This window comes from Symphalangus syndactylus, chromosome 13, assembly GCF_028878055.3.
Source record: "Symphalangus syndactylus isolate Jambi chromosome 13, NHGRI_mSymSyn1-v2.1_pri, whole genome shotgun sequence".
Taxonomy (NCBI): domain Eukaryota; kingdom Metazoa; phylum Chordata; class Mammalia; order Primates; family Hylobatidae; genus Symphalangus; species Symphalangus syndactylus.
This window is the reverse complement of record NC_072435.2, coordinates 29204959-29226654: the sequence shown is the minus strand read 5'-3', so window position 1 is coordinate 29226654 and position 21696 is coordinate 29204959. Positions and strand designations below refer to the sequence as shown.

Below are 21696 nucleotides of genomic sequence, written 5' to 3'. Positions count from 1 at the left end.
GCAATGGCGCGGTCTGGGCTCACTGCAGGCTCCCCCTCCCAGGTTCACCCCATTCTCCTGCAGGCGCCCGCCACCAAGCCGGGATAAGTTTTTGTATGTTTAGTAGAGACGGGGTTTCTCCGTGTTAGCCAGGATGGTCTCGATCTCCTGACCTCATGATCTGCCCGCCTCGGCCTCCCAACGTGGTGGCGTGAACCACCGCGCCCAGCGGTCCACCCCGTTTTCTACAGAGTTCTGATATTGTGAATCTGTATAAAATGGTTTGGACGCTGGACCCACCCTGTGTGTGTGTGTGGTTGCCCTGAGCCCACAGAAAGACACCTCCAGAGTGCGGATTGAGAAGCTTTAATTATGGGCGGATCCGGGCGTCTGCGGGCTCCGGAAGTCGGGATGGACTCGGAAGGCTGGGGGGAGGGGCCTTTGAGGAAGAGGAGGCCTGGAAGCGGGGGTCGTCACAGGTCCAGGGGTGGTCCTTGGGACCCCCGCAGTCAGTGGTGCTGCGGCGGCAGAGTCCACATTGACAGCTGAGAGCCACGGCGTAGGAGACCACGGGGTTCACGCCGCGCCGGCAGCCAGAGAGCCGGATGGACTCGAAGCGCACATCGCGGTAGTTGCACACCACCTGAGGCAGGGGCGGCAGGACCGACTGCAGCACCCTCGTCTGGAAGCCGTGTGAGTTGGGGAATGAGCATGTGCCTGGGGCCAGCGCCTCAGCTGAGCTCCCCAGCTGCCCCCACAGGTCTCAGACTCACGAGTCCAGGAAGCCCTCTGTTCCTGCCCTCCCACACCCCATTCCCCAGCCCCTGACCGGAGAGGCAGACCACCCTTCCTCCCCCTCTGCCTCTGTGGGTCTGGCCCTGAGGTGGCAGCATCTGCCCCTGGCCCCAGGCAGCTCACCTTGGTGGCGCAGTAGCCGGCACAGATGGTGGTGTTGACGGTGACGCACACGGAGCAGCCCTCCTTCTCGATAGGCAGGGTGGCATTGACAGGGTGGCACCGTGGCCGAAGCGGCTCACTGGATGCCCATGCCCCGCCCATGCTCAGCAGCAGCAACAGCAGCAGCCCCTGGGACAAGGACACTGGTTCACCGGGGTCGGAGACCGGCGCCCTGAGCCCTGGCCTTCCCATCCCCCGGGGTACACCACCCACGAAGACCCAGAGACCCTTCCTGGCATCTCCTATTCGGGACCCACCACCCGGACACCTGCCTTTCAGAGCCCACCCCACAGCCCAGAGGACCTGAGATACCTCAACATTTCAGATCCCCACCCTCAGGAACTGCCCCACCTGAGCTTACTGGGGGTCACGCTCTTCCAGAAAGAGGCCTCCTTCCACAGCTCACACGGGTCTGCCCCTTCTCATGCCAGTGATGGCCTGGAAGGAGGTGGAAGGTGCCCAGGGGCCCTGCAGTCTTACCTGGAACATCTCCATCCTTGGTGCGTCCCCTGCCTCGTGTACCTGGCTTTATACCTCGGGGTTGTGGGGGCGGCAAAGCCACCAGGAGGTGGTAGGATGCTGTGGTGAGCTCGACACTAACCCCTCGGGGGGCGAGAGGTAGACAAGGCCAGGGAGGCGCAGGAGTGGCTCAGCGGAGCGCCCCAGCCCTCTCCCCTCAGTGGTCCAGCGCCAAGGGTGAGGCGGAGACCAGGGTGAAGTGACCTCAGAGACTGAGTCCTCGAGTGCTAGGGACTAGTCGAGGCTGGAGGCACAGGGAGTAGGGTGTAGGAAGGCCTGTCTCTGCCTATCGTGGGGTCTTGGCAGCCAGGAGGAGGCCGTGACCCGAGAAAGGTGCTGGACTGAAGCCTCAACCCTCCTCTACTTGAGGCTTTTCTGTGCCACAGTCCAACCTCCCAGGAGGGGCGCGGCTTCGGACTTAGCTTCTGCCCAATGAGAGAGGGTCTCCCCGTGACTGTGCTGCCAGGGAAGCCACTTGACCCAGATGCCCCCAAGGAGGGATTCAGCCTGAGCCCCACCTCTCCCTTAGGGACCTCCGCCCACCCTACCCTCAAGCCAGGATGCCCGGAGAGGTCCCCGGAAATGCGTGTGCTTCAGGTGACTTAACTGATTATTGAATAGGCCCTCAGGGGGTGTGTCCTGCCCGAGGGGCCGCAGCCTTCGAGGACATTATCTGGACTTAGTCCCTTCCCCGCGATGCCATCAAGCTGGACAATTTTAAGGTCTGTTTCTTTCCCAATGTAGGGTATAGGTTGGCACAGCGAAGAGGGCTAGAAAGCTGACTTCAGCTCCCCGCCCAGGGCTCAACTCTCCAGCATCCTGATCACGTCTCATTCAACCTTGCTTATACTCCCCCTGTGATCAGTAGCTCATTATCTCAAAACAGAATATTCTAAGCCAACCCCTGCCCACTCTCACCAAGTAAGGTTTCTCATTTGAACCCCAGCTCCCAGATACTTAAAGACCTTCTGTAGACCATGTTCTCAAGGTCCCCTGGCCATCTGCTTGCATGTTCCAGTTTCTCTCCTCCCCCATCCACATCATGAAATGTGCCCTCCCACTGCCCAGGACGAGCAAGGTGGTGTCCTCTGTGACTGAGCAGTCAGCAACTTAACATGAAAGGTCACCAATGATCAAATCCATGAGAGTTGATCTGAGGAGTTACGTATTAGGACTAAGAAAGAGTAAACACTCAGTAAACAGTGGCTGTTATCATCATCCTCATCATCATCATTATTACCCTCAGGTTCCCCCAGGAGAACTCCTATTCAACCTTCAAAACCCCATGTGGTTGCACCCATCCTGCAGAGATTGAGCTCAAATTCAGAGAGTTGCGATTTTGTGATGATTTGATGAGTTCCCAAACTGGGGTCCGTAGAGCAGCTGGGCCAACCCTGAGGTCTCTCAGCATCCAGCTCTGTTCTTTTTCTGCCTGACCAGTTCCTGGGTATAAGTCCTATGCCTGGCCAGTCCAGCTGAGGAGTGTGCAGACACAGACACTGTCAATTTGAATCCTTCGCCAGTCCACACGGCCCTGGGCATCAGTGGTCAATGCCCGCACCTAGGACTGCTTGGCCTTGCACTCAGACAACCAGTGTCCCCGGTCCACACCCTGGTGACTGCCTTCTCCACCTACCCCCGGGCCACCTTCCTCAGAGTTATTGTCCTCAAAGTGGGTGACAGAGAAGTGCTGGCGGAGGGAAGTCCTGCCAGCTGCCGGCACCTCGCCAAACACCTCCACCTCTAGGCCACCCAAGTCCACAGCGGTCCGGGGGTCTGTCACCCAGACACTAACTGCATCGCACACGGCCAGCTCACCCCGATGACTCGCCAGTGCAGTATCGCTCACCCCACCCTGGCCGCGGTTGGCCAGGCACCTGCTGACTCCCGAAAGGCCCCAGTCTCCAGCAGGAAGACCAGATGGGGCCCGGCAGCGGCACCCCTAAACAGGACCAGTCGGGGGAAAAGAAGGTACCATGCTGGAGCAGGAAAAGGGGACAATGTGGAGGGTGGGGATTAGGACTCTATTGACACACTGGGGAGGGGGAAAATGAGGGGGATGCGGAGGGAGCCTGGGGGAGGGGGAGTATCTCAGAGCACATGGAGACAGGGAAAAGGAGGCTGGGATTAGAGAAGAGGATAAACACTTCAGTGGGGACAGAAGTTTGGAACCCCAGGGGAGGCTTGCCTGCCAGGATTGTGGGGAAGCCCTTGCTCTAGAAGTTTCGGAGACTCCATTTTTAGGACTTGCATAACGCCCAACTTGTAGATTAATAATAAATAGTCAACAACGACAGGTCAGGCACCGTGGCTCACACCTGTAATCCCAGCACTTTGGGAGGCTGAGGCGGGTGGGTGACTTGAATTCAGGAGTTGGAGAGCAGCCTGGCCAACACTGTGAAACAACATCTCTACTAATAATACCAAAATTAGCCGGGCGTGGTGCTGCGCGCCTGTAATCTCAGCTACTCAGGAGGCTGAGGCAGGAGAATCGCTTGAACCCGGGAGGCCAAGATTGCAGTGAGCCAAGATCGTGCCACTGCACTTCTGCCTGGACAACACAGTGAGACTCTGTCTCACAAAAATAAAAATAAAAATAAGGCCAGGCGTGGTGGCTGACGCTTGCAATCCCAGCATTGTCGGAGGCTGAGGCGGGTGCATCACCTGAGGTCAGGACTTCGAGACCAGCCTGGCAAACATGGTGAAACCTTGTCTCTACTAAAAAAAATACAAAAATTAGCTTGGTGTGGTGGTGCAGGCCTGTGGTCCCAGCTACTCGGGAGGCTGAGGCAGGAGAATCGCTTGAAACCCGCAAGCAGAGGTGAAGTGAGCCAAGATCGCGCCACTGCACTCCAGCCTGGGTGACAGGGTGAGACTCCGTCTAAAAAAATAAGTAAATAAATAAAATAAAATAAAAATAAAAGTACAAAATATTCAACTACTATTACTCAATAGCAACAGATGGTAAAATACAGGCTCAGAGAAATTAATGATTTGTGGCCAGTCACACAGCCAACAAATGGCAGAGATGGGACTTCACTTCTGGGCAACTGCACTCTGCCATCCTTCCTGTAGAATTCTGAGGAACCGAGAGTCTTGTATCTTGAAGGATGTTCCAATCAATTTTTTATTTTTTTTGAGGCGGAGTCTCGCTCTTTCGCCCAGACTGGACTGCAGTGGCTGGATCTCAGCTCAGTGCAAGCTCTGCCTCCCGGGTTCGCACCATTCTCCTGTCTCAGCCTCCCAAGTATCTGGGACTACAGGCACCCACCACCACGCCCGGCTAATTTTTTCTATTTTTTAGTAGAGACGCGGTTTCCCCGTGTTAGCCAGGATGGTCTGCCTCTCCTGACCTTGTGATTCGCCCCCCTCGGCCTCCCAAAGTGCTGGGATTACAGGCATGAGACACTGCGCCCAGGCCAATTCTTTTTTTTTTTTTCGAGACAGAGTCTCACTCTGTCTGGCCAGGCTGGAGTACATTGGCACAATCCCGGCTCACTGTAACGCCTGCCTCCGGGATTCAAGTGATTCTCCTGCCTCAGCCTTCTGAGTAACTGGAATTACAAGCGCCTGCCACCGTGCCCAGCTAATTTTTGTATTTTTAGTAGAGATGGGGTTTCACCACGTTGGCCAGACTGCTCTCAAACTCAAAACCTCCAGTGGTACTCCTGCCCTGGCCTCCCAGAGTGCTGGGATTATAGGCGTGAGACACCACCCCTGGCCCTAAACAAATTGTTTTAAGACGAGGTCTCCCTATGTTTCCCCACTGCACTTGAACTCCAGGGCTCAAGCAGTCCTCCTGCTGTGGCTCCTGAGTAGCTGGGACTACAGACTCAAGCCACCAGGCCTGGCCACATTCCACAATTTAGAGAAAGTCCACAACCTGGAATCCTAGGGAGACCCCGATTCCCCTCAAAACTGCCACTAAGAAGGTAAAACCCTGCCCCTCTGAGGCAGGCTTCAGTTTCCCTGTGTGTGAAATTGACTTGGCGCTGGGAGAGGCTGGTGGAGGCGTGGATTTTGCAGTTTCCCTACAACATGCTGGAAGCCTGTGGTTTTGGGAAAAGGTGGCGTGGAGAAGACTGGGAAACAACCAGTGGTTACCAGAGCTGGAGCACCTCCTCCACCTCCGAGCTCTAGGACTGGGAACCCCAGGCTTCGGGGGCCCCTGTGGAGGACGCAGGTGGCCCCCTCTTTCCTGACATCTCAGGAGAGGGAGGGGCAACTGGCTAGGGGAAGAAAAGAACAGGAAGGGTATACAGCCAAGTGGGGAAGGGGCCAAATCCCTGAACAACCCCTTCCCAGAGTTCCTCTTCAAGTGCAGGGTACCCCAGAGTCAAGGCCCCGCCCCCTTTCCAGAGGCCCCTTTTCTACCCAGGTGATGGCTCCTGGCTGGGATGGGAGGCAGATGGAGGGAGGGGATGGGGGAGGAGGGTAAGGGAGAGGCAGTGGATGAAGGAGAATGGAAGAGATGACATCCCCCTCAGCCCATTGATCCCATTCAGGTCCCCACCCCCCACCTACACTGCCAGTGCCAACCTCAGAGGGAGGAAGAGGGAGCTCGGCTTAGAAGGCTCAGGCCCTGCCCCCTGGGCCAAACAGATCATGTGGCCTTCCCTCTCCCCACAGAAGGCCCGACCATGGACACCTCCTGAGCAGGAGGTCATCCCCCATCTCCACCCTGTTTTCCCTTCTTCCTTTCCTTTTCTTTTTTTGAGATGGAGTCTCGCTCTGTCGTGCAGGTTGGAGTGCAGTGGCATGATCTGGGCTCACTGCAAGCTCCCCCTCCCAGGTTCACTCCATTCTCCTGCAAGCGCCCGCCAACAAGCCCGGATAAGTTTTTGTATGTTTAGTAGAGAAGGGGTTTCTCCGTGTCAGCCAGGATGGTCTTGATCTCCTGACCTCATGATCCGCCCGCCTCGACCTCCCAAACTGGTGGCGTGAACCACCGCGCCCAGCGGTCCACCCTGTTTTCTACAGAGTTCTGATATTGTGAATCTGTATAAAATGGTTTGGAAGCTGTACCCACCCTGTGTGTGTGTGTGGTTGCCCTGAGCCCACAGAAAGACACCTCCAGAGTGCGGATTGAGAAGCTTTAATTATGGGCGGATCCGGGCGTCTGCGGGCTCCGGAAGTCGGGATGGACTCGGAAGGCTGGGGGGAGGGGCCTTTGAGGAAGAGGAGGCCTGGAAGCGGGGGTCGTCACAGGTCCAGGGGTGGTCCTTGGGACCCCCGCAGTCAGTGGTGCTGCGGCGGCAGAGTCCACATTGACAGCTGAGAGCCACGGCGTAGGAGACCACGGGGTTCACGCCGCGCCGGCAGCCAGAGAGCCGGATGGACTCGAAGCGCACATCGCGGTAGTTGCACACCACCTGAGGCAGGGGCGGCAGGACCGACTGCAGCACCCTCGTCTGGAAGCCGTGTGAGTTGGGGAATGAGCATGTGCCTGGGGCCAGCGCCTCAGCTGAGCTCCCCAGCTGCCCCCACAGGTCTCAGACTCACGAGTCCAGGAAGCCCTCTGTTCCTGCCCTCCCACACCCCATTCCCCAGCCCCTGACCGGAGAGGCAGACCACCCTTCCTCCCCCGCTGCCTCTGTGGGTCTGGCCCTGAGGTGGCAGCACCTGCCCCTGGCCCCAGGCAGCTCACCTTGGTGGCGCAGTAGCCGGCACAGATGGTGGTGTTGACGGTGACGCACACGGAGCAGCCTTCCTTCTCGATCGGCAGGGTGGCATTGACGGGGTGGCACCGTGGCCGAAGCGGCTCACTGGATGCCCATGCCCCGCCCATGCTCAGCAGCAGCAACAGCAGCAGCCCCTGGGACAAGGACACTGGTTCACCCAGGTCGAAGACCGGAGCCCTGAGCCCTGGCCTTCCCATTCCCCGGGGTACACCACCCACAGAGACCCAGAGACCCTTGCTGGCATCTCCTATTCAGGACCCACCACCCGGACACCTGCCTTTCAGAGCCCACCCCACAGCCCAGAGGACCTGAGATACCTCAACATTTCAGATCCCCACCCTCAGGAACTGCCCCACCTGAAGCTTACTGGGGGTCACGCTCTTCCAGAAAGAGGCCTCCTTCCACAGCTCACACGGGTCTGCCCCTTCTCATGCCAGTGATGGCCTGGAAGGAGGTGGAAGGTGCCCAGGGGCCCTGCAGTCTTACCTGGAACATCTCCATCCTTGGTGCGTCCCCTGCCTCGTGTACCTGGCTTTATACCTCGGGGTTGTGGGGGCGGCAAGGCCACCAGGAGGTGGTAGGATGCTGTGGTGAGCTCGACACTAACCCCTCGGGGGCCGAGAGGTAGACAAGGCCAGGGAGGCGCAGGAGTGGCTCAGCGGAGCGCCCCAGCCCTCTCCTCTCAGTGGTCCAGCGCCAAGGGTGAGGCGGAGACCACGGTAAAGTGACCTCAGAGACTGAGTCCTCGAGTGCTAGGGACTAGTCGAGGCTGGAGGCACAGGGAGTAGGGTGTAGGAAGGCCTGTCTCTGCCTATCGTGGGGTCTTGGCAGCCAGGAGGAGGCCGTGACCCGAGAAAGGTGCTGGACTGAAGCCTCAACCCTCCTGTACTTGAGGCTTTGCTGCATCAAGTACAACCTCCCAGGAGGGGCGCGGCTTCGGACTTAGCTTCTGCCCAATGAGACAGGGCCTCCCCGTGACTGTGCTGCCAGGGAAGCCACTTGACCCAGATGCCCCCAAGGAGGGATTCAGCCTGAGCCCCACCTCTCCCTTAGGGACCTCCGCCCACCCTACCCTCAAGCCAGGATGCCCGGAGAGGTCCCCGGAAATGCGTGTGCTTCAGGTGACTTAACTGATTATTGAATAGGCCCTCAGGGGGTGTGTCCTGCCCGAGGGGCCGCAGCCTTTGAGGACATTATCTGGACTTAGTCCCTTCCCCGCGATGCCATCAAGCTGGACAATTTTAAAGTCTGTTTCTTTCCCAATGTAGGGTATAGGTTGGCACAGGGAAGAGGGCTAGAAACCTGACTTCAGCTCCCCGCCCAGGGCTCAACTCTCCAGCATCCTGATCACGTCTCATTCAACCTTGCTTATACTCCCCCTGTGATCAGTAGCTCATTATCTCAAAACAGAATATTCTAAGCCAACCCCTGCCCGCTCTCACCAAGTAAGGTTTCTCATTTGAACCCCAGCTCCCAGATACTTTAAGGCCTTCTGTAGACCATGATCTCAAGGTCCCCTGGCCATCTGCTTGCATGTTCCAGTTTCTCTCCTCCCCCATCCACATCATGAAATGTGCCCTCCCACTCCCCAGGATGAGCAAGGTGGTGTCCTCTGTGACTGAGCAATCAGCAACTGAACACCAAAGGTCACCAATGATCAAATCCATGAGAGTTGATCTGAGTTATGTATTAGGGCTAAGAAAGAGTAAACACTCAGTAAATAGTGGCTGTTATCATCATCATCATCATCATTATTACCCTCAGGTTCCCCCAGGAGAACTCCTATTCAACCTTCAAAACCCCATGTGGTTTCACCCATCCTGCAGAGATTGAGCTCAAATTCAGAGAGTTGTGATTTTGTGATGTTTTGATGAGTTCCCGAACTGGGGTCCGTAGAGCAGCTGGGCCAACCCTGAGGTCTCTCAGCATCCAGCTCTGTTCTTTTTCTGCCTGACCAGTTCCTTGGTATAAGTCCCAGGCCCGGCCAGTCCGGCTGAGGAGTGTGCAGACACAGACACTGTCAGTTTGAATCCTTCACCAGTCCACACGGCCCTGGGCATCAGCGGTCAATGCCCGCACATAGGACTGCTTGGCCTTGCACTCAGACACCCAGTGCCTCCTGTCCACACCCTGGCAGCAGCCCCCTCCACCTACCCCTGGGCTACCTTGCTCAGAGTTATGGGCCTCGAAGCGGGTGACAAAGAACTGCTGGCGGAGGGAACTGCCCCCAGCTGCAGGCACCTCGCCCAACACCTCCACCTCGAGGCCACCCAAGTCCACAGCCGTCCGGGGGTCTGTCACCCAGACACTAACTGCATCGCAGAGGGCCAGCTCACCCTTATGACTCGCCAGTGCAGTATCGCTCACCCCATGCTGGCTGCGGTTGGCCAGGTGCCTGCTGACTCCCGAAAGGCCCCAGTCTCCAGCAGGAAGACCAGAGGGGGCCCGGCAGCGGCACCCCTAGACAGGACCAGTCGGGAGAAAAGAAGGTCTCACTTTGGGGAAGGGAAAGGGGACAATGTGGAGGATAGGTGTTTGGACTCCATTGACACACTGGGGAGGGGGAAAATGAGGGGAATGGGGAGGGAGTCTGGGGGAGGCGGAGTATCTCTGAGATCACTTTGAGACAAGGAAAAGGAGGCTGGGATTAGAGAAGAGGATAAACACTTCAGTGGCGACAGAAGTTTGGAACCCCAGGGGAGGCTTGGCTGCCAGGATTGTGGGGAAGCCCTTGCTCTAGAAGTTTGGGGGACGCTATATATAGGACTTGCATAACGCCCAACTTGTAGATTAATAATAAATATTCAAAAACTACAAGTCAGGCACCGTGGCTCACACCTGTAATCCCAGCACTTTGGGAGGCTGAGGCTGGTGGATGACTTTGAGGTCAGGAGTTGGAGAGCAGCCTGGCCAACACTGTGAAACAACATGTCTACTAATAATACCAAAATTAGCCGGGCGTGGTTCTGCGCGCCTGTAATCTCAGCTACTCAGGAGGCTGAGGCAGGAGAATCGCTTGAACCAGGGAGGCCGAGATTGCAGTGAGCCCAGATCGTGCCACTGCACTTCCGCCTGGAAAACAGAGTGAAACTCTGTCTAAAAAAAAAAATAATAAGGCCGGACATGGTGGCTGACGCTTGCAATCCCAGCATTGTCGGAGGCTGAGGTGGGCAGATCAGCCGAGGTGAGGAATTTCAGAACAGCCTGACCAACATGGAGAAACCCCATCTCTACTAAAAATACAAAATATCCTCGGGCGTGATGGTACATGCCTATAATCCCAGCTACTTGGGAGGCTGAGGCAGGAGAATTGCTTGAACCCAGGAGGCGGAGGTTGCAGTAAGCCAACATCTCACCATTGCACTTCAGCCCGGGCTACAAGAACGAAGCTCCATCTCATATAATAATAATAATAAAATAAAAATAAAAAATATTCGGCAGGGCACAGTGGCTCACACCTCTAATCCCAGCACTTTGGGAAGCCGAGGTGGGTGAATCACCTGAGGTCAGGACTTGGAGAGCAGCCTGGCCAACATGGTGAAACCTTGTCTCTACTAAAAAAAATACAAAAATAAGTTGGGTGTGGTGGTGCACGCCTGTAGTCCCAGCTATTCCGAAGGCTGAGGCAGGAGAATTGCTTCAACCCGGGAGGCAGAGGTACAGTGAGCCGAGATCACGCCACTGCACTCCAGCCTGGGTAACAGGGTGAGACTCCGTCTCAAAAAAATAAATAAATAAAATAAAATAAAAATAAAAAATATTCAACTACTATTACTTAATAGCAACAGATGGTAAAATATAGGCTCTTAGAAATTAATGATTTGTGCCCGGTCACACAGCCAACAAAAGGCAGAGATGGGACTTCACCTCTGGGCAACTGCACTCTGCCATCCTTCCTGTAGAACTCTGAGGAACCGACAGTCTTGCATCTTGGAGGATGCTCCAAACAATTTCTTGTTTGTTTTTGTTTTGAGACAGAGTCTCACTCTGTCTGGCCAGGCTGGAGTACAGTGGCACAACCCTGGCTCACTGTAACGCCTGCCTCCGGGATTCAAGTGATTCTCCTGCCTCAGCCTTCTGAGTAACTGGAATGACAAGCGCCTGCCACGGTGCCCAACTAATTTTTGTATTTTTAGTAGAGATGGGGTTTCACCACGTTGGCCAGACTGCTCTCAAACTCCCAACCTCCAGTGGTACTCCTGCCCTGGCCTCCCAGAGTGCTGGGATTATAGGCGTGAGACACCATCCCTGGCCCTAAACAAATTGTTTTAATATGAGGTCTCCATATGTTACCCCACTGCACTTGAATTCCTGGACTCAAGCAGTCCTCCTGCTGTGGCTCCTGAGTAGCTGGGACTACAGACTCAAGCCACCACACCTGGCCACATTCCACAATTTAGAGAAAGTCCACAACCTGGAATCATAGGGAGACCCCGATTCCCCTCAAAACTGCCACTAAGGAGGTAAAACCCTGCCCCTCTGAGGCAGGCTTCAGTTTCCCTGTGTGTGAAATTGACCTGGCGCTGGGAGAGGCTGGTGGAGGCGTGGATTTTGCAGTTTCCCTACAACATTCTGGAAGCCTGTGGTTCTGGGAAAGGGTGGCGTGGAGAAGACTGGGAAACAACCAGTGGTTACCAGAGCTGGAGCACCTCCTCCACCTCCGAGCTCTGGGGCTGAGAACCCCAGGCCTCTGGGGCCCCTGTGGAGGACGCACGTGGCCCCCTCTTTCCTGACATCTCAGGAGAGGGAGGGGAAACTGGCTAGGGGAAGAAAAGAACAGGAAGGGTATACAGCCAGGTGGGGAAGGGGCCAAATTCCTGAACAACCCCTTCCCAGAGTTCCTCTTCAAGTGCAGGGTTCCCAAGAGTCAAGGCCCCACCCCCTTTCCAGAGGCCCCTTTTCTACCCAGGTGATGGCTCCTGGCTGGGATGGGAGGCAGATGGAGGGAGGGGATGGGGGAGGAGGGGAAGGGAGAGGCAGTGGATGAAGGAGAATGGAAGAGATGACATCCCACTCAGCCCATTCATCCCATTCAGGTCCCCACCCCCCACCTGCACTGCCAGTGCCAGCCTCAGAGGGAGGAAGAGGGAGCCCAGCTTAGAAGGCTCAGGCCCTGCCTCCTGGGCCACACCGATCATGTGGCCTTCCCTCTCCCCACAGAAGGCCAGACCATGGACACCTCCTGAGCTGGAGGTCATCCCCCATCTCCACCCTGTTTTCTTTCTGTCTTTCTTTTCTTTCTTTTCTTTCCCTTTCTTTCTTTCTTTCTTTCTTTCTTTTTTCTTTCTTTTTCTTTCTTTCTTTCTTTCTTTCTTTCGTTCTCTCTCTCTCTTTCTTTTTTTTTTTTTTTTTCAGATGGCGTCTCGCTCTGTCCTGCAGGCTGGAGTGCAGTGGCATGATCTGGGCTCACTGCAAGCTCCCCCTCCCAGGTTCACTCCATTCTCCTGCAAGCGCCCGCCAACAAGCCCGGATAAGTTTTTGTATGTTTAGTAGAGAAGGGGTTTCTCCGTGTCAGCCAGGATGGTCTTGATCTCCTGACTTCATGATCCGCCCGCCTCGACCTCCCAAACTGGTGGCGTGAACCACCGCGCCCAGCAGTCCACCCTGTTTTCTACAGAGTTCTGATATTGTGAATCTGTATAAAATGGTTTGGAAGCTGGACCCACCCTGTGTGTGTGTGTGGTTGCCCTGAGCCCACAGAAAGACACCTCCAGAGTGCGGATTGAGAAGCTTTAATTATGGGCGGATCCGGGCGTCTGCGGGCTCCGGAAGTCGGGATGGACTCGGAAGGCTGGGGGGAGGGGCCTTTGAGGAAGAGGAGGCCTGGAAGCGGGGGTCGTCACAGGTCCAGGGGTGGTCCTTGGGACCCCCGCAGTCAGTGGTGCTGCGGCGGCAGAGTCCACATTGACAGCTGAGAGCCACGGCGTAGGAGACCACGGGGTTCACGCCGCGCCGGCAGCCAGAGAGCCGGATGGACTCGAAGCGCACATCGCGGTAGTTGCACACCACCTGAGGCAGGGGCGGCAGGACCGACTGCAGCACCCTCGTCTGGAAGCCGTGTGAGTTGGGGAATGAGCATGTGCCTGGGGCCAGCGCCTCAGCTGAGCTCCCCAGCTGCCCCCACAGGTCTCAGACTCACGAGTCCAGGAAGCCCTCTGTTCCTGCCCTCCCACACCCCATTCCCCAGCCCCTGACCGGAGAGGCAGACCACCCTTCCTCCCCCGCTGCCTCTGTGGGTCTGGCCCTGAGGTGGCAGCATCTGCCCCTGGCCCCAGGCAGCTCACCTTGGTGGCGCAGTAGCCGGCACAGATGGTGGTGTTGACGGTGACGCACACGGAGCAGCCTTCCTTCTCGATCGGCAGGGTGGCATTGACGGGGTGGCACCGTGGCCGAAGCGGCTCACTGGATGCCCATGCCCCGCCCATGCTCAGCAGCAGCAACATCAGCAGCCCCTGGGACAAGGACACTGGTTCACCCGGGTCGGAGACCGGAGCCCTGAGCCCTGGCCTTCCCATCCCCCAGGGTACACCACCCACAGAGACCCAGAGACCCTTCCTGGCATCTCCTATTCGGGACCCACCACCCGGACACCTGCCTTTCAGAGCCCACCCCGCAGCCCAGAGGACCTGAGATACCTCAACATTTCAGATCCCCACCCTCAGGAACTGCCCCACCTGAAGCTTACTGGGGGTCACGCTCCTCCAGAATGAGGTCTCCTTCCACAGCTCACACGGGTCTGCCCCTTCTCATGCCAGTGATGGCCTGGAAGGAGGTGGAAGGTGCCCAGGGGCCCTGCAGTCTTACCTGGAACATCTCCATCCTTGGTGCGTCCCCTGCCTCGTGTACCTGGCTTTATACCTCGGGGTTGTGGGGGCGGCAAGGCCACCAGGAGGTGGTAGGATGCTGTGGTGAGCTCGACACTAACCCCTCGGGGGGCGAAAGGAGACGAGGCCAGGGAGGCGCAGGAGTGGCTCAGCGGAGCGCCCCAGCCCTCTCCCCTCAGTGGTCCAGCGCCAAGGGTGAGGCGGAGACCACGGTGAAGTGACCTCAGAGACTGAGTCCTCGAGTGCTAGGGACTAGTCGAGGCTGGAGGCACAGGGAGTAGGGTGTAGGAAGGCCTGTCTCTGCCTATCGTGGGGTCTTGGCAGCCAGGAGGAGGCCGTGACCCGAGAAAGGTGCTGGACTGAAGCCTCAACCCTCCTCTACTTGAGGCTTTCCTGTGCCACAGTCCAACCTCCCAGGAGGGGCGCGGCTTCGGACTTAGCTTCTGCCCAATGATAGAGGGTCTCCCCGTGACTGTGCTGCCAGGGAAGCCACTTGACGCAGATGCCCCGAACGAGGGATTCAGCCTGAGCCCCACCTCTCCCTTAGGGACCTCCGCCCACCCTACCCTCAAGCCAGGATGCCCAGAGAGGTCCCCGGAAATGCGTGTGCTTCAGGTGACTTAACTGATTATTGAATAGGCCCGCAGGGGGTGTGTCCTGCCCGCAGGGCCGCAGCCTCTGAGGACGTTATCTGGACTTAGTCCCTTCCCCGCGATGCCATCAAGCTGGAGAATTTTAATGTCTGTTTCTTTCTCAATGTAGGGTGTAGGTTGGCACAGGGAAGAGGGCTAGAAACCTGACTTCAGCTCCCCGCCCAGGGCTCAACTCTCCAGCATCCTGATCACTTCTCATTCAACCTTGCTTATACTCCCCCTGTGATCAGCAGCTCCTTATCTCAAAACAGAATATTCTAAGCCAACCCCTGCCCGCTCTCACCAAGTAAGGTTTCTCATTTGAACCCCAGCTCCCAGATACTTTAAGGCCTTCTGTAGACCATGTTCTCAAGGTCCCCTGGCCATCTGCTTGCATGTTCCAGTTTCTCTTCTCCCCCATCCACATCATGAAATGTGCCCTCCCACTCCCCAGGATGAGCAAGGTGGTGTCCTCTGTGACTGAGCAGTCAGCAACTTAACATGAAAGGTCACCAATGATCAAATCCATGAGAGTTGATCTGAGGAGTTATGTATTAGGGCTAAGAAAGAGTAACACTCAGTAAATAGTGGCTGTTATCATCATCATCATCATCATCATCATCATCATCACCCTCAAGTTCCCCCAGGAGAACTCCTATTCAACCTTCAAAACCCCATTTGGTTTTACCAATCCTGCAGAGATTGAGCTCAAATTCAGATAGTTGTGATTTTGTGATGATTTGATGAGTTCCCAAACTGCGGTCCTTAGAGCAGCTGGGCCAACCCTGAGGTCTCTCAGCATCCAGCTCTGTTCTTTTTCTGTCTGGCCAGTTCCTCGGTATAACCTTCAGGCCCGGCCAGTCCGGCTGAGTAGTGTGCAGACACAGGCAGTGCCAATTTGAATCTATCACCAGTCTACACGGCCCTGGGCATCAGCGGTCAATGCCTGCACCTAGGACTGCTTGGCCTTGCACTCAGACACCCAGTGCCCCCGGTCCACACCCCGGTGGCAGCCCCCTCCACCCAACCGAGAGCCACTTTCCTCAGTTATTGGCCTTGAAGCAGGTGAAAAAGTGCTGGCGGAGGGAACTGCTCCAAGCTGCAGGCACCTCCCCCAACACCTCTACCTCGAGGCCACCCAAGTCCACAGCGGTCCGGGGGTCTGTCACCCAGACACTGACTGCATCGCACACGGCCAGCTCACCCTGACGACTCGTCGGTCCAGTATCTCTCACCCCACCCTGGCTGCGGTTTGCCGCGTGCCTGCTGACTCCCGAACGGCCCCAGTCTCCAGCAGGAAGACCAGAGGGGGCCCGGCAGCAGCAACCCTAGACAGGACCACTCGGGGGTAAAGAAGGTCTCACTTTGGGGCAGGGAAAGGGGACAATGTGGAGGGTGGAAGTTGGGACTCCATTGACACACTGGGGAGGGGGAAAATGCAGGGGATGCAGAGGGAGCCTGGGGGAGGGGGAATATCTCTGAGATCACTTGGAGACAGGGAAAAGGAGGCTGGGATTAGAGAAGAGGATAAACACTTCAGTGGGGACAGAAGTTTGGAACCCCAGGGTCGGCTTGGCTGCCAGGATTGTGGGGAAGCCCTTGCTCTAGAAGTTTGGGGGACGCTATATATAGGACTTGCATAACGCCCAACTTGTAGGTTGATAATAAATATTCAACAACGACAGGTCAGGCACCGTGGCTCACACCTGTAATCCCAGCACTTTGGGAGGCTGAGACGGGTGGATGACTTGAATTCAGGAGTTGGAGAGCAGCCTGGCCAACACTGTGAAACAACATGTCTACTAATAATACCAAAATTAGCCGGGCGTGGTTCTGCGCGCCTGTAATCTCAGCTACTCAGGAGGCTGAGGCAGGAGAATCGCTTGAACCCGGGAGGCCGAGATTGCAGTAAGCCGAGATCGTGCCACTGCACTTCTGTCTGGAAAACAGAGTGAGACTCTGTCTCAAAAATAATAATAATAATAATGATAATAATAATAAGGCCGGACATGGTGGCTGACGCTTGCAATCCCAGCATTGTCGGAGGCTGAGGTGGGCGCATCAACTGAGGTGAGGAGTTCCAAGCCAGCCTGACCAACATGGAGAAACCCCATCTCTACTAAAAATACCAAATATCTTCCGGTGTGATGGTACATGCCTATAATCCCAGCTACTTGAGAGGCTGAGGCAGGAGAATCCCTTGATCCCAGGAGGTGGTGATTGCAGTGAGCCAAGATCTCATCATTGCACTTCAACCTGGGCTACAAGAACGAAGCTCCATCTCAAATAATAATAATAATAATAATAATAAAATAAAAAAAAATATTCCACTGGGCACAGTGGCTCACACCTGTAATCCCAGCACTTTGGGAGGCCGAGGCGGGTGAATCACCTGAGGTCAGGACTTTGAGACCAGCCTGGCCAACATGATGAAACCCTGTCTCTACTAAAAAATATACAAAAATTAGCTGGGTGTGGTGGTGCACGTCTGTAGTCCCAGCTACTCAGGAGGCTGAAGCAGGAGAATTGCTTGAACCCAGGAGGCAGAGGTGCAGTGAGCCGAGATCGCGCTATTGCACTTCAGCCTCGGTGACAGGTGGAGACTCCGTCTCAAAAAATAAATAAAGTAAAATGAAAATAAAAAATATTCAACTACTATTACTTAATAGCAACAGATGGCAACATACAGGCTCTGAGAAATTCATGATTTATGCCCGGTCACACAGCCGACAAATGGCAGAGATGGGACTTCACCTCTGGGCAACTGCACTCTGCCATCCTTCCTGTAGAACTCTGAGGAACCGACAGTCATGCATCTTGGAGGATGTTCTAATCAATTTTTTTTTTTTTTTTTTTTTTTTGAAACAGAGTCTCACTCTGTCTGGCCAGGCTGGAGTACAGTGCCACAATCCTGGCTCACTGTAACGCCTGCCTCCTGGGCTCAAGTGATTCTCCTGCCTCAGCCTTCTGAGTAACTGGAATTACAAGCGCCTGCCACCGTGCCCAGCTAATTTTTGTATTTTTAGTAGAGAAGGGGTTTTACCACATTGGCCAGACTGATCTCAAATTCCTAACCTCCAGTGATACTCCTGCCCTGGCCTCCCAGAGTGCTGGGATTATAGGCGTGAGACACCACCCCTGGCCCTAAACAAATTGTTTTAAGACGAGGTCGCTCTATGTTTCCCCACTGCACTTGAACTCCAGGGCTCAAGCAGTCCTCCTGCTGTGGCTCCTGAGTAGCTGGGACTACAGACTCAAGCCACCACACCTGGCCACATTCCACAATTTAGAGAAAGTCCACAACCTGGAATCCTAGGGAGACCCCGATTCCCCTCAAAACTGCCACTAAGAAGGTAAAACCCTGCCCCTCTGAGGCAGGCTTCAGTTTCCCTGTGTGTGAAATTGACCTGGCGCTGGGAGAGGCTGGTGGAGGCGTGGATTTTGCAGTTTCCCTACAACATTCTGGAAGCCTGTGGTTCTGGGAAAGGGTGGCGTGGAGAAGACTGGGAAACAACCAGTGGTTACCAGAGCTGGAGCACCTCCTCCACCTCCGAGCTCTGGGGCTGAGAACCCCAGGCCTCTGGGGCCCCTGTGGAGGACGCACGTGGCCCCCTCTTTCCTGACATCTCAGGAGAGGGAGGGGAAACTGGCTAGGGGAAGAAAAGAACAGGAAGGGTATACAGCCAGGTGGGGAAGGGGCCAAATTCCTGAACAACCCCTTCCCAGAGTTCCTCTTCAAGTGCAGGGTTCCCAAGAGTCAAGGCCCCACCCCCTTTCCAGAGGCCCCTTTTCTACCCAGGTGATGGCTCCTGGCTGGGATGGGAGGCAGATGGAGGGAGGGGATGGGGGAGGAGGGGAAGGGAGAGGCAGTGGATGAAGGAGAATGGAAGAGATGACATCCCACTCAGCCCATTCATCCCATTCAGGTCCCCACCCCCCACCTGCACTGCCAGTGCCAGCCTCAGAGGGAGGAAGAGGGAGCCCAGCTTAGAAGGCTCAGGCCCTGCCTCCTGGGCCACACCGATCATGTGGCCTTCCCTCTCCCCACAGAAGGCCAGACCATGGACACCTCCTGAGCTGGAGGTCATCCCCCATCTCCACCCTGTTTTCTTTCTGTCTTTCTTTTCTTTCTCTTTCTTTCTTTCTTTCTTTCTTTCTTTTTTCTTTCTTTTTCTTTCTTTCTTTCTTTCTTTCGTTCTCTCTCTCTCTTTCTTTCTTTTTTTTTTTTTCAGATGGCGTCTCGCTCTGTCCTGCAGGCTGGAGTGCAGTGGCATGATCTGGGCTCACTGCAAGCTCCCCCTCCCAGGTTCACTCCATTCTCCTGCAAGCGCCCGCCAACAAGCCCGGATAAGTTTTTGTATGTTTAGTAGAGAAGGGGTTTCTCCGTGTCAGCCAGGATGGTCTTGATCTCCTGACTTCATGATCCGCCCGCCTCGACCTCCCAAACTGGTGGCGTGAACCACCGCGCCCAGCGGTCCACCCTGTTTTCTACAGAGTTCTGATATTGTGAATCTGTATAAAATGGTTTGGAAGCTGGACCCACCCTGTGTGTGTGTGTGGTTGCCCTGAGCCCACAGAAAGACACCTCCAGAGTGCGGATTGAGAAGCTTTAATTATGGGCGGATCCGGGCGTCTGCGGGCTCCGGAAGTCGGGATGGACTCGGAAGGCTGGGGGGAGGGGCCTTTGAGGAAGAGGAGGCCTGGAAGCGGGGGTCGTCACAGGTCCAGGGGTGGTCCTTGGGACCCCCGCAGTCAGTGGTGCTGCGGCGGCAGAGTCCACATTGACAGCTGAGAGCCACGGCGTAGGAGACCACGGGGTTCACGCCGCGCCGGCAGCCAGAGAGCCGGATGGACTCGAAGCGCACATCGCGGTAGTTGCACACCACCTGAGGCAGGGGCGGCAGGACCGACTGCAGCACCCTCGTCTGGAAGCCGTGTGAGTTGGGGAATGAGCATGTGCCTGGGGCCAGCGCCTCAGCTGAGCTCCCCAGCTGCCCCCACAGGTCTCAGACTCACGAGTCCAGGAAGCCCTCTGTTCCTGCCCTCCCACACCCCATTCCCCAGCCCCTGACCGGAGAGGCAGACCACCCTTCCTCCCCCGCTGCCTCTGTGGGTCTGGCCCTGAGGTGGCAGCATCTGCCCCTGGCCCCAGGCAGCTCACCTTGGTGGCGCAGTAGCCGGCACAGATGGTGGTGTTGACGGTGACGCACACGGAGCAGCCCTCCTTCTCGATAGGCAGGGTGGCATTGACAGGGTGGCACCGTGGCCGAAGCGGCTCACTGGATGCCCATGCCCCGCCCATGCTCAGCAGCAGCAACATCAGCAGCCCCTGGGACAAGGACACTGGTTCACCCGGGTCGGAGACCGGAGCCCTGAGCCCTGGCCTTCCCATCCCCCAGGGTACACCACCCACAGAGACCCAGAGACCCTTCCTGGCATCTCCTATTCGGGACCCACCACCCGGACACCTGCCTTTCAGAGCCCACCCCGCAGCCCAGAGGACCTGAGATACCTCAACATTTCAGATCCCCACCCTCAGGAACTGCCCCACCTGAAGCTTACTGGGGGTCACGCTCCTCCAGAATGAGGTCTCCTTCCACAGCTCACACGGGTCTGCCCCTTCTCATGCCAGTGATGGCCTGGAAGGAGGTGGAAGGTGCCCAGGGGCCCTGCAGTCTTACCTGGAACATCTCCATCCTTGGTGCGTCCCCTGCCTCGTGTACCTGGCTTTATACCTCGGGGTTGTGGGGGCGGCAAGGCCACCAGGAGGTTGGTAGGATGCTGTGGTGAGCTCGACACTAACCCCTCGGGGGGCGAGAGGTAGACAAGGCCAGGGAGGCGCAGGAGTGGCTCAGCGGAGCGCCCCAGCCCTCTCCCCTCAGTGGTCCAGCGCCAAGGGTGAGGCGGAGACCACGGTGAAGTGACCTCAGAGACTGAGTCCTCGAGTGCTAGGGACTAGTCGAGGCTGGAGGCACAGGGAGTAGGGTGTAGGAAGGCCTGTCTCTGCCTATCGTGGGGTCTTGGCAGCCAGGAGGAGGCCGTGACCCGAGAAAGGTGCTGGACTGAAGCCTCAACCCTCCTCTACTTGAGGCTTTCCTGTGCCACAGTCCAACCTCCCAGGAGGGGCGCGGCTTCGGACTTAGCTTCTGCCCAATGATAGAGGGTCTCCCCGTGACTGTGCTGCCAGGGAAGCCACTTGACGCAGATGCCCCGAACGAGGGATTCAGCCTGAGCCCCACCTCTCCCTTAGGGACCTCCGCCCACCCTACCCTCAAGCCAGGATGCCCAGAGAGGTCCCCGGAAATGCGTGTGCTTCAGGTGACTTAACTGATTATTGAATAGGCCCTCAGGGGGTGTGTCCTGCCCGAGGGGCCGCAGCCTCAGAGGACATTATCTGGACTTAGTCCCTTCCCCGCGATGCCATCGAGCTGGACAATTTTAAAGTCTGTTTCTTTCCCAATGTAGGGTATAGGTTGGCACAGGGAAGAGGGCTAGAAAGCTGACTTCAGCTCCCCGCCCAGGGCTCAACTCTCCAGCATCCTGATCACGTCTCATTCAACCTTGCTTATACTCCCCCTGTGATCAGTAGCTCATTATCTCAAAACAGAATATTCTAAGCCAACCCCTGCCCGCTCTCACCAAGTAAGGTTTCTCATTTGAACCCCAGCTCCCAGATACTTTAAGGCCTTCTGTAGACCATGTTCTCAAGGTCCCCTGGCCATCTGCTTGCATGTTCCAGTTTCTCTCCTCCCCCATCCACATCATGAAATGTGCCCTCCCACTCCCCAGGATGAGCAAGGTGGTGTCCTCTGTGACTGGGCAGGCAGCAACTGAACACCAAAGCTCACCAGTGATCAAATCCATGAGAGTTGATCTGAGGAGTTACGTATTAGGGCTAAGAAAGAGTAAACACTCAGTAAACAGTGGCTGTTATCATCATCATCATCATCATCATCATCATCATCATCATCACCCTCAAGTTCCCCCAGGAGAACTCCTATTCAACCTTCAAAACCCCATTTGGTTTCACCCATTCTGCAGAGATTGAGCTCAAATTCAGAGAGTTGTGATTGTTTGATGATTTGATGAGTTCCCAAACTGCGG

At 56.2% G+C, this 21696-nt stretch overlaps 4 protein-coding genes and 3 pseudogenes across 7 annotated transcripts; all 7 read right to left on the bottom strand.

The window, feature by feature from the left end:
• Positions 1 to 336: 336 nt before the first annotated feature.
• Positions 337 to 1434, bottom strand: LOC129459743 (choriogonadotropin subunit beta 3). Its single transcript, XM_055236885.2, has 3 exons — positions 1417 to 1434; positions 898 to 1065; positions 337 to 661 (listed from the first exon to the last, which is right to left on the bottom strand). The coding sequence occupies exons 1-3, from the start codon at positions 1429 to 1431 to the stop codon at positions 350 to 352; spliced, it is 495 nt and encodes a 164-aa protein (XP_055092860.1). The 5' UTR covers positions 1432 to 1434; the 3' UTR covers positions 337 to 349.
• A 1477-nt stretch (positions 1435 to 2911) lies between these two features.
• LOC129460167 (neurotrophin-4-like) lies at positions 2912 to 6122 on the bottom strand (annotated as a pseudogene).
• Positions 6123 to 6541: 419 nt separating this feature from the next.
• On the bottom strand, positions 6542 to 7694 carry LOC129459713 (choriogonadotropin subunit beta 3). The gene is made up of 3 exons (XM_055236793.2): positions 7623 to 7694; positions 7103 to 7270; positions 6542 to 6866 (listed from the first exon to the last, which is right to left on the bottom strand). The coding sequence occupies exons 1-3, from the start codon at positions 7635 to 7637 to the stop codon at positions 6555 to 6557; spliced, it is 495 nt and encodes a 164-aa protein (XP_055092768.1). The 5' UTR covers positions 7638 to 7694; the 3' UTR covers positions 6542 to 6554.
• Positions 7695 to 8947: 1253 nt separating this feature from the next.
• LOC129460166 (neurotrophin-4-like) lies at positions 8948 to 12334 on the bottom strand (annotated as a pseudogene).
• Positions 12335 to 12859: 525 nt separating this feature from the next.
• On the bottom strand, positions 12860 to 14929 carry LOC129459720 (choriogonadotropin subunit beta 3). Of its 3 annotated transcripts, none has more exons than XM_055236813.2 (3): positions 14897 to 14929; positions 13421 to 13588; positions 12860 to 13184 (listed from the first exon to the last, which is right to left on the bottom strand). In XM_055236813.2, the coding sequence occupies exons 2-3, from the start codon at positions 13577 to 13579 to the stop codon at positions 12873 to 12875; spliced, it is 471 nt and encodes a 156-aa protein (XP_055092788.1). In that variant the 5' UTR covers positions 13580 to 13588; positions 14897 to 14929; the 3' UTR covers positions 12860 to 12872. The 3 variants fall into 3 exon arrangements, with proteins under 3 accessions (XP_055092788.1, XP_055092787.1, XP_055092786.1); XM_055236812.2 differs by lacking the exon at positions 14897 to 14929 and adding an exon at positions 13941 to 13981; XM_055236811.2 differs by lacking the exon at positions 14897 to 14929 and having other exon boundaries at positions 13421 to 13659.
• A 510-nt stretch (positions 14930 to 15439) lies between these two features.
• On the bottom strand, positions 15440 to 18680 carry LOC129460165 (neurotrophin-4-like; annotated as a pseudogene).
• Positions 18681 to 19192: 512 nt separating this feature from the next.
• On the bottom strand, positions 19193 to 20291 carry LOC129459723 (choriogonadotropin subunit beta 3-like). 2 transcript variants are annotated; one of them, XM_055236822.2, is made up of 3 exons: positions 20274 to 20291; positions 19754 to 19921; positions 19193 to 19517 (listed from the first exon to the last, which is right to left on the bottom strand). In XM_055236822.2, exons 1-3 carry the CDS (start codon positions 20286 to 20288, stop codon positions 19206 to 19208), a joined length of 495 nt encoding a protein of 164 aa, XP_055092797.1. In that variant the 5' UTR covers positions 20289 to 20291; the 3' UTR covers positions 19193 to 19205. The 2 variants fall into 2 exon arrangements, with proteins under 2 accessions (XP_055092797.1, XP_055092796.1); XM_055236821.2 differs by lacking the exon at positions 20274 to 20291 and having other exon boundaries at positions 19754 to 19992.
• Positions 20292 to 21696: the final 1405 nt, after the last annotated feature.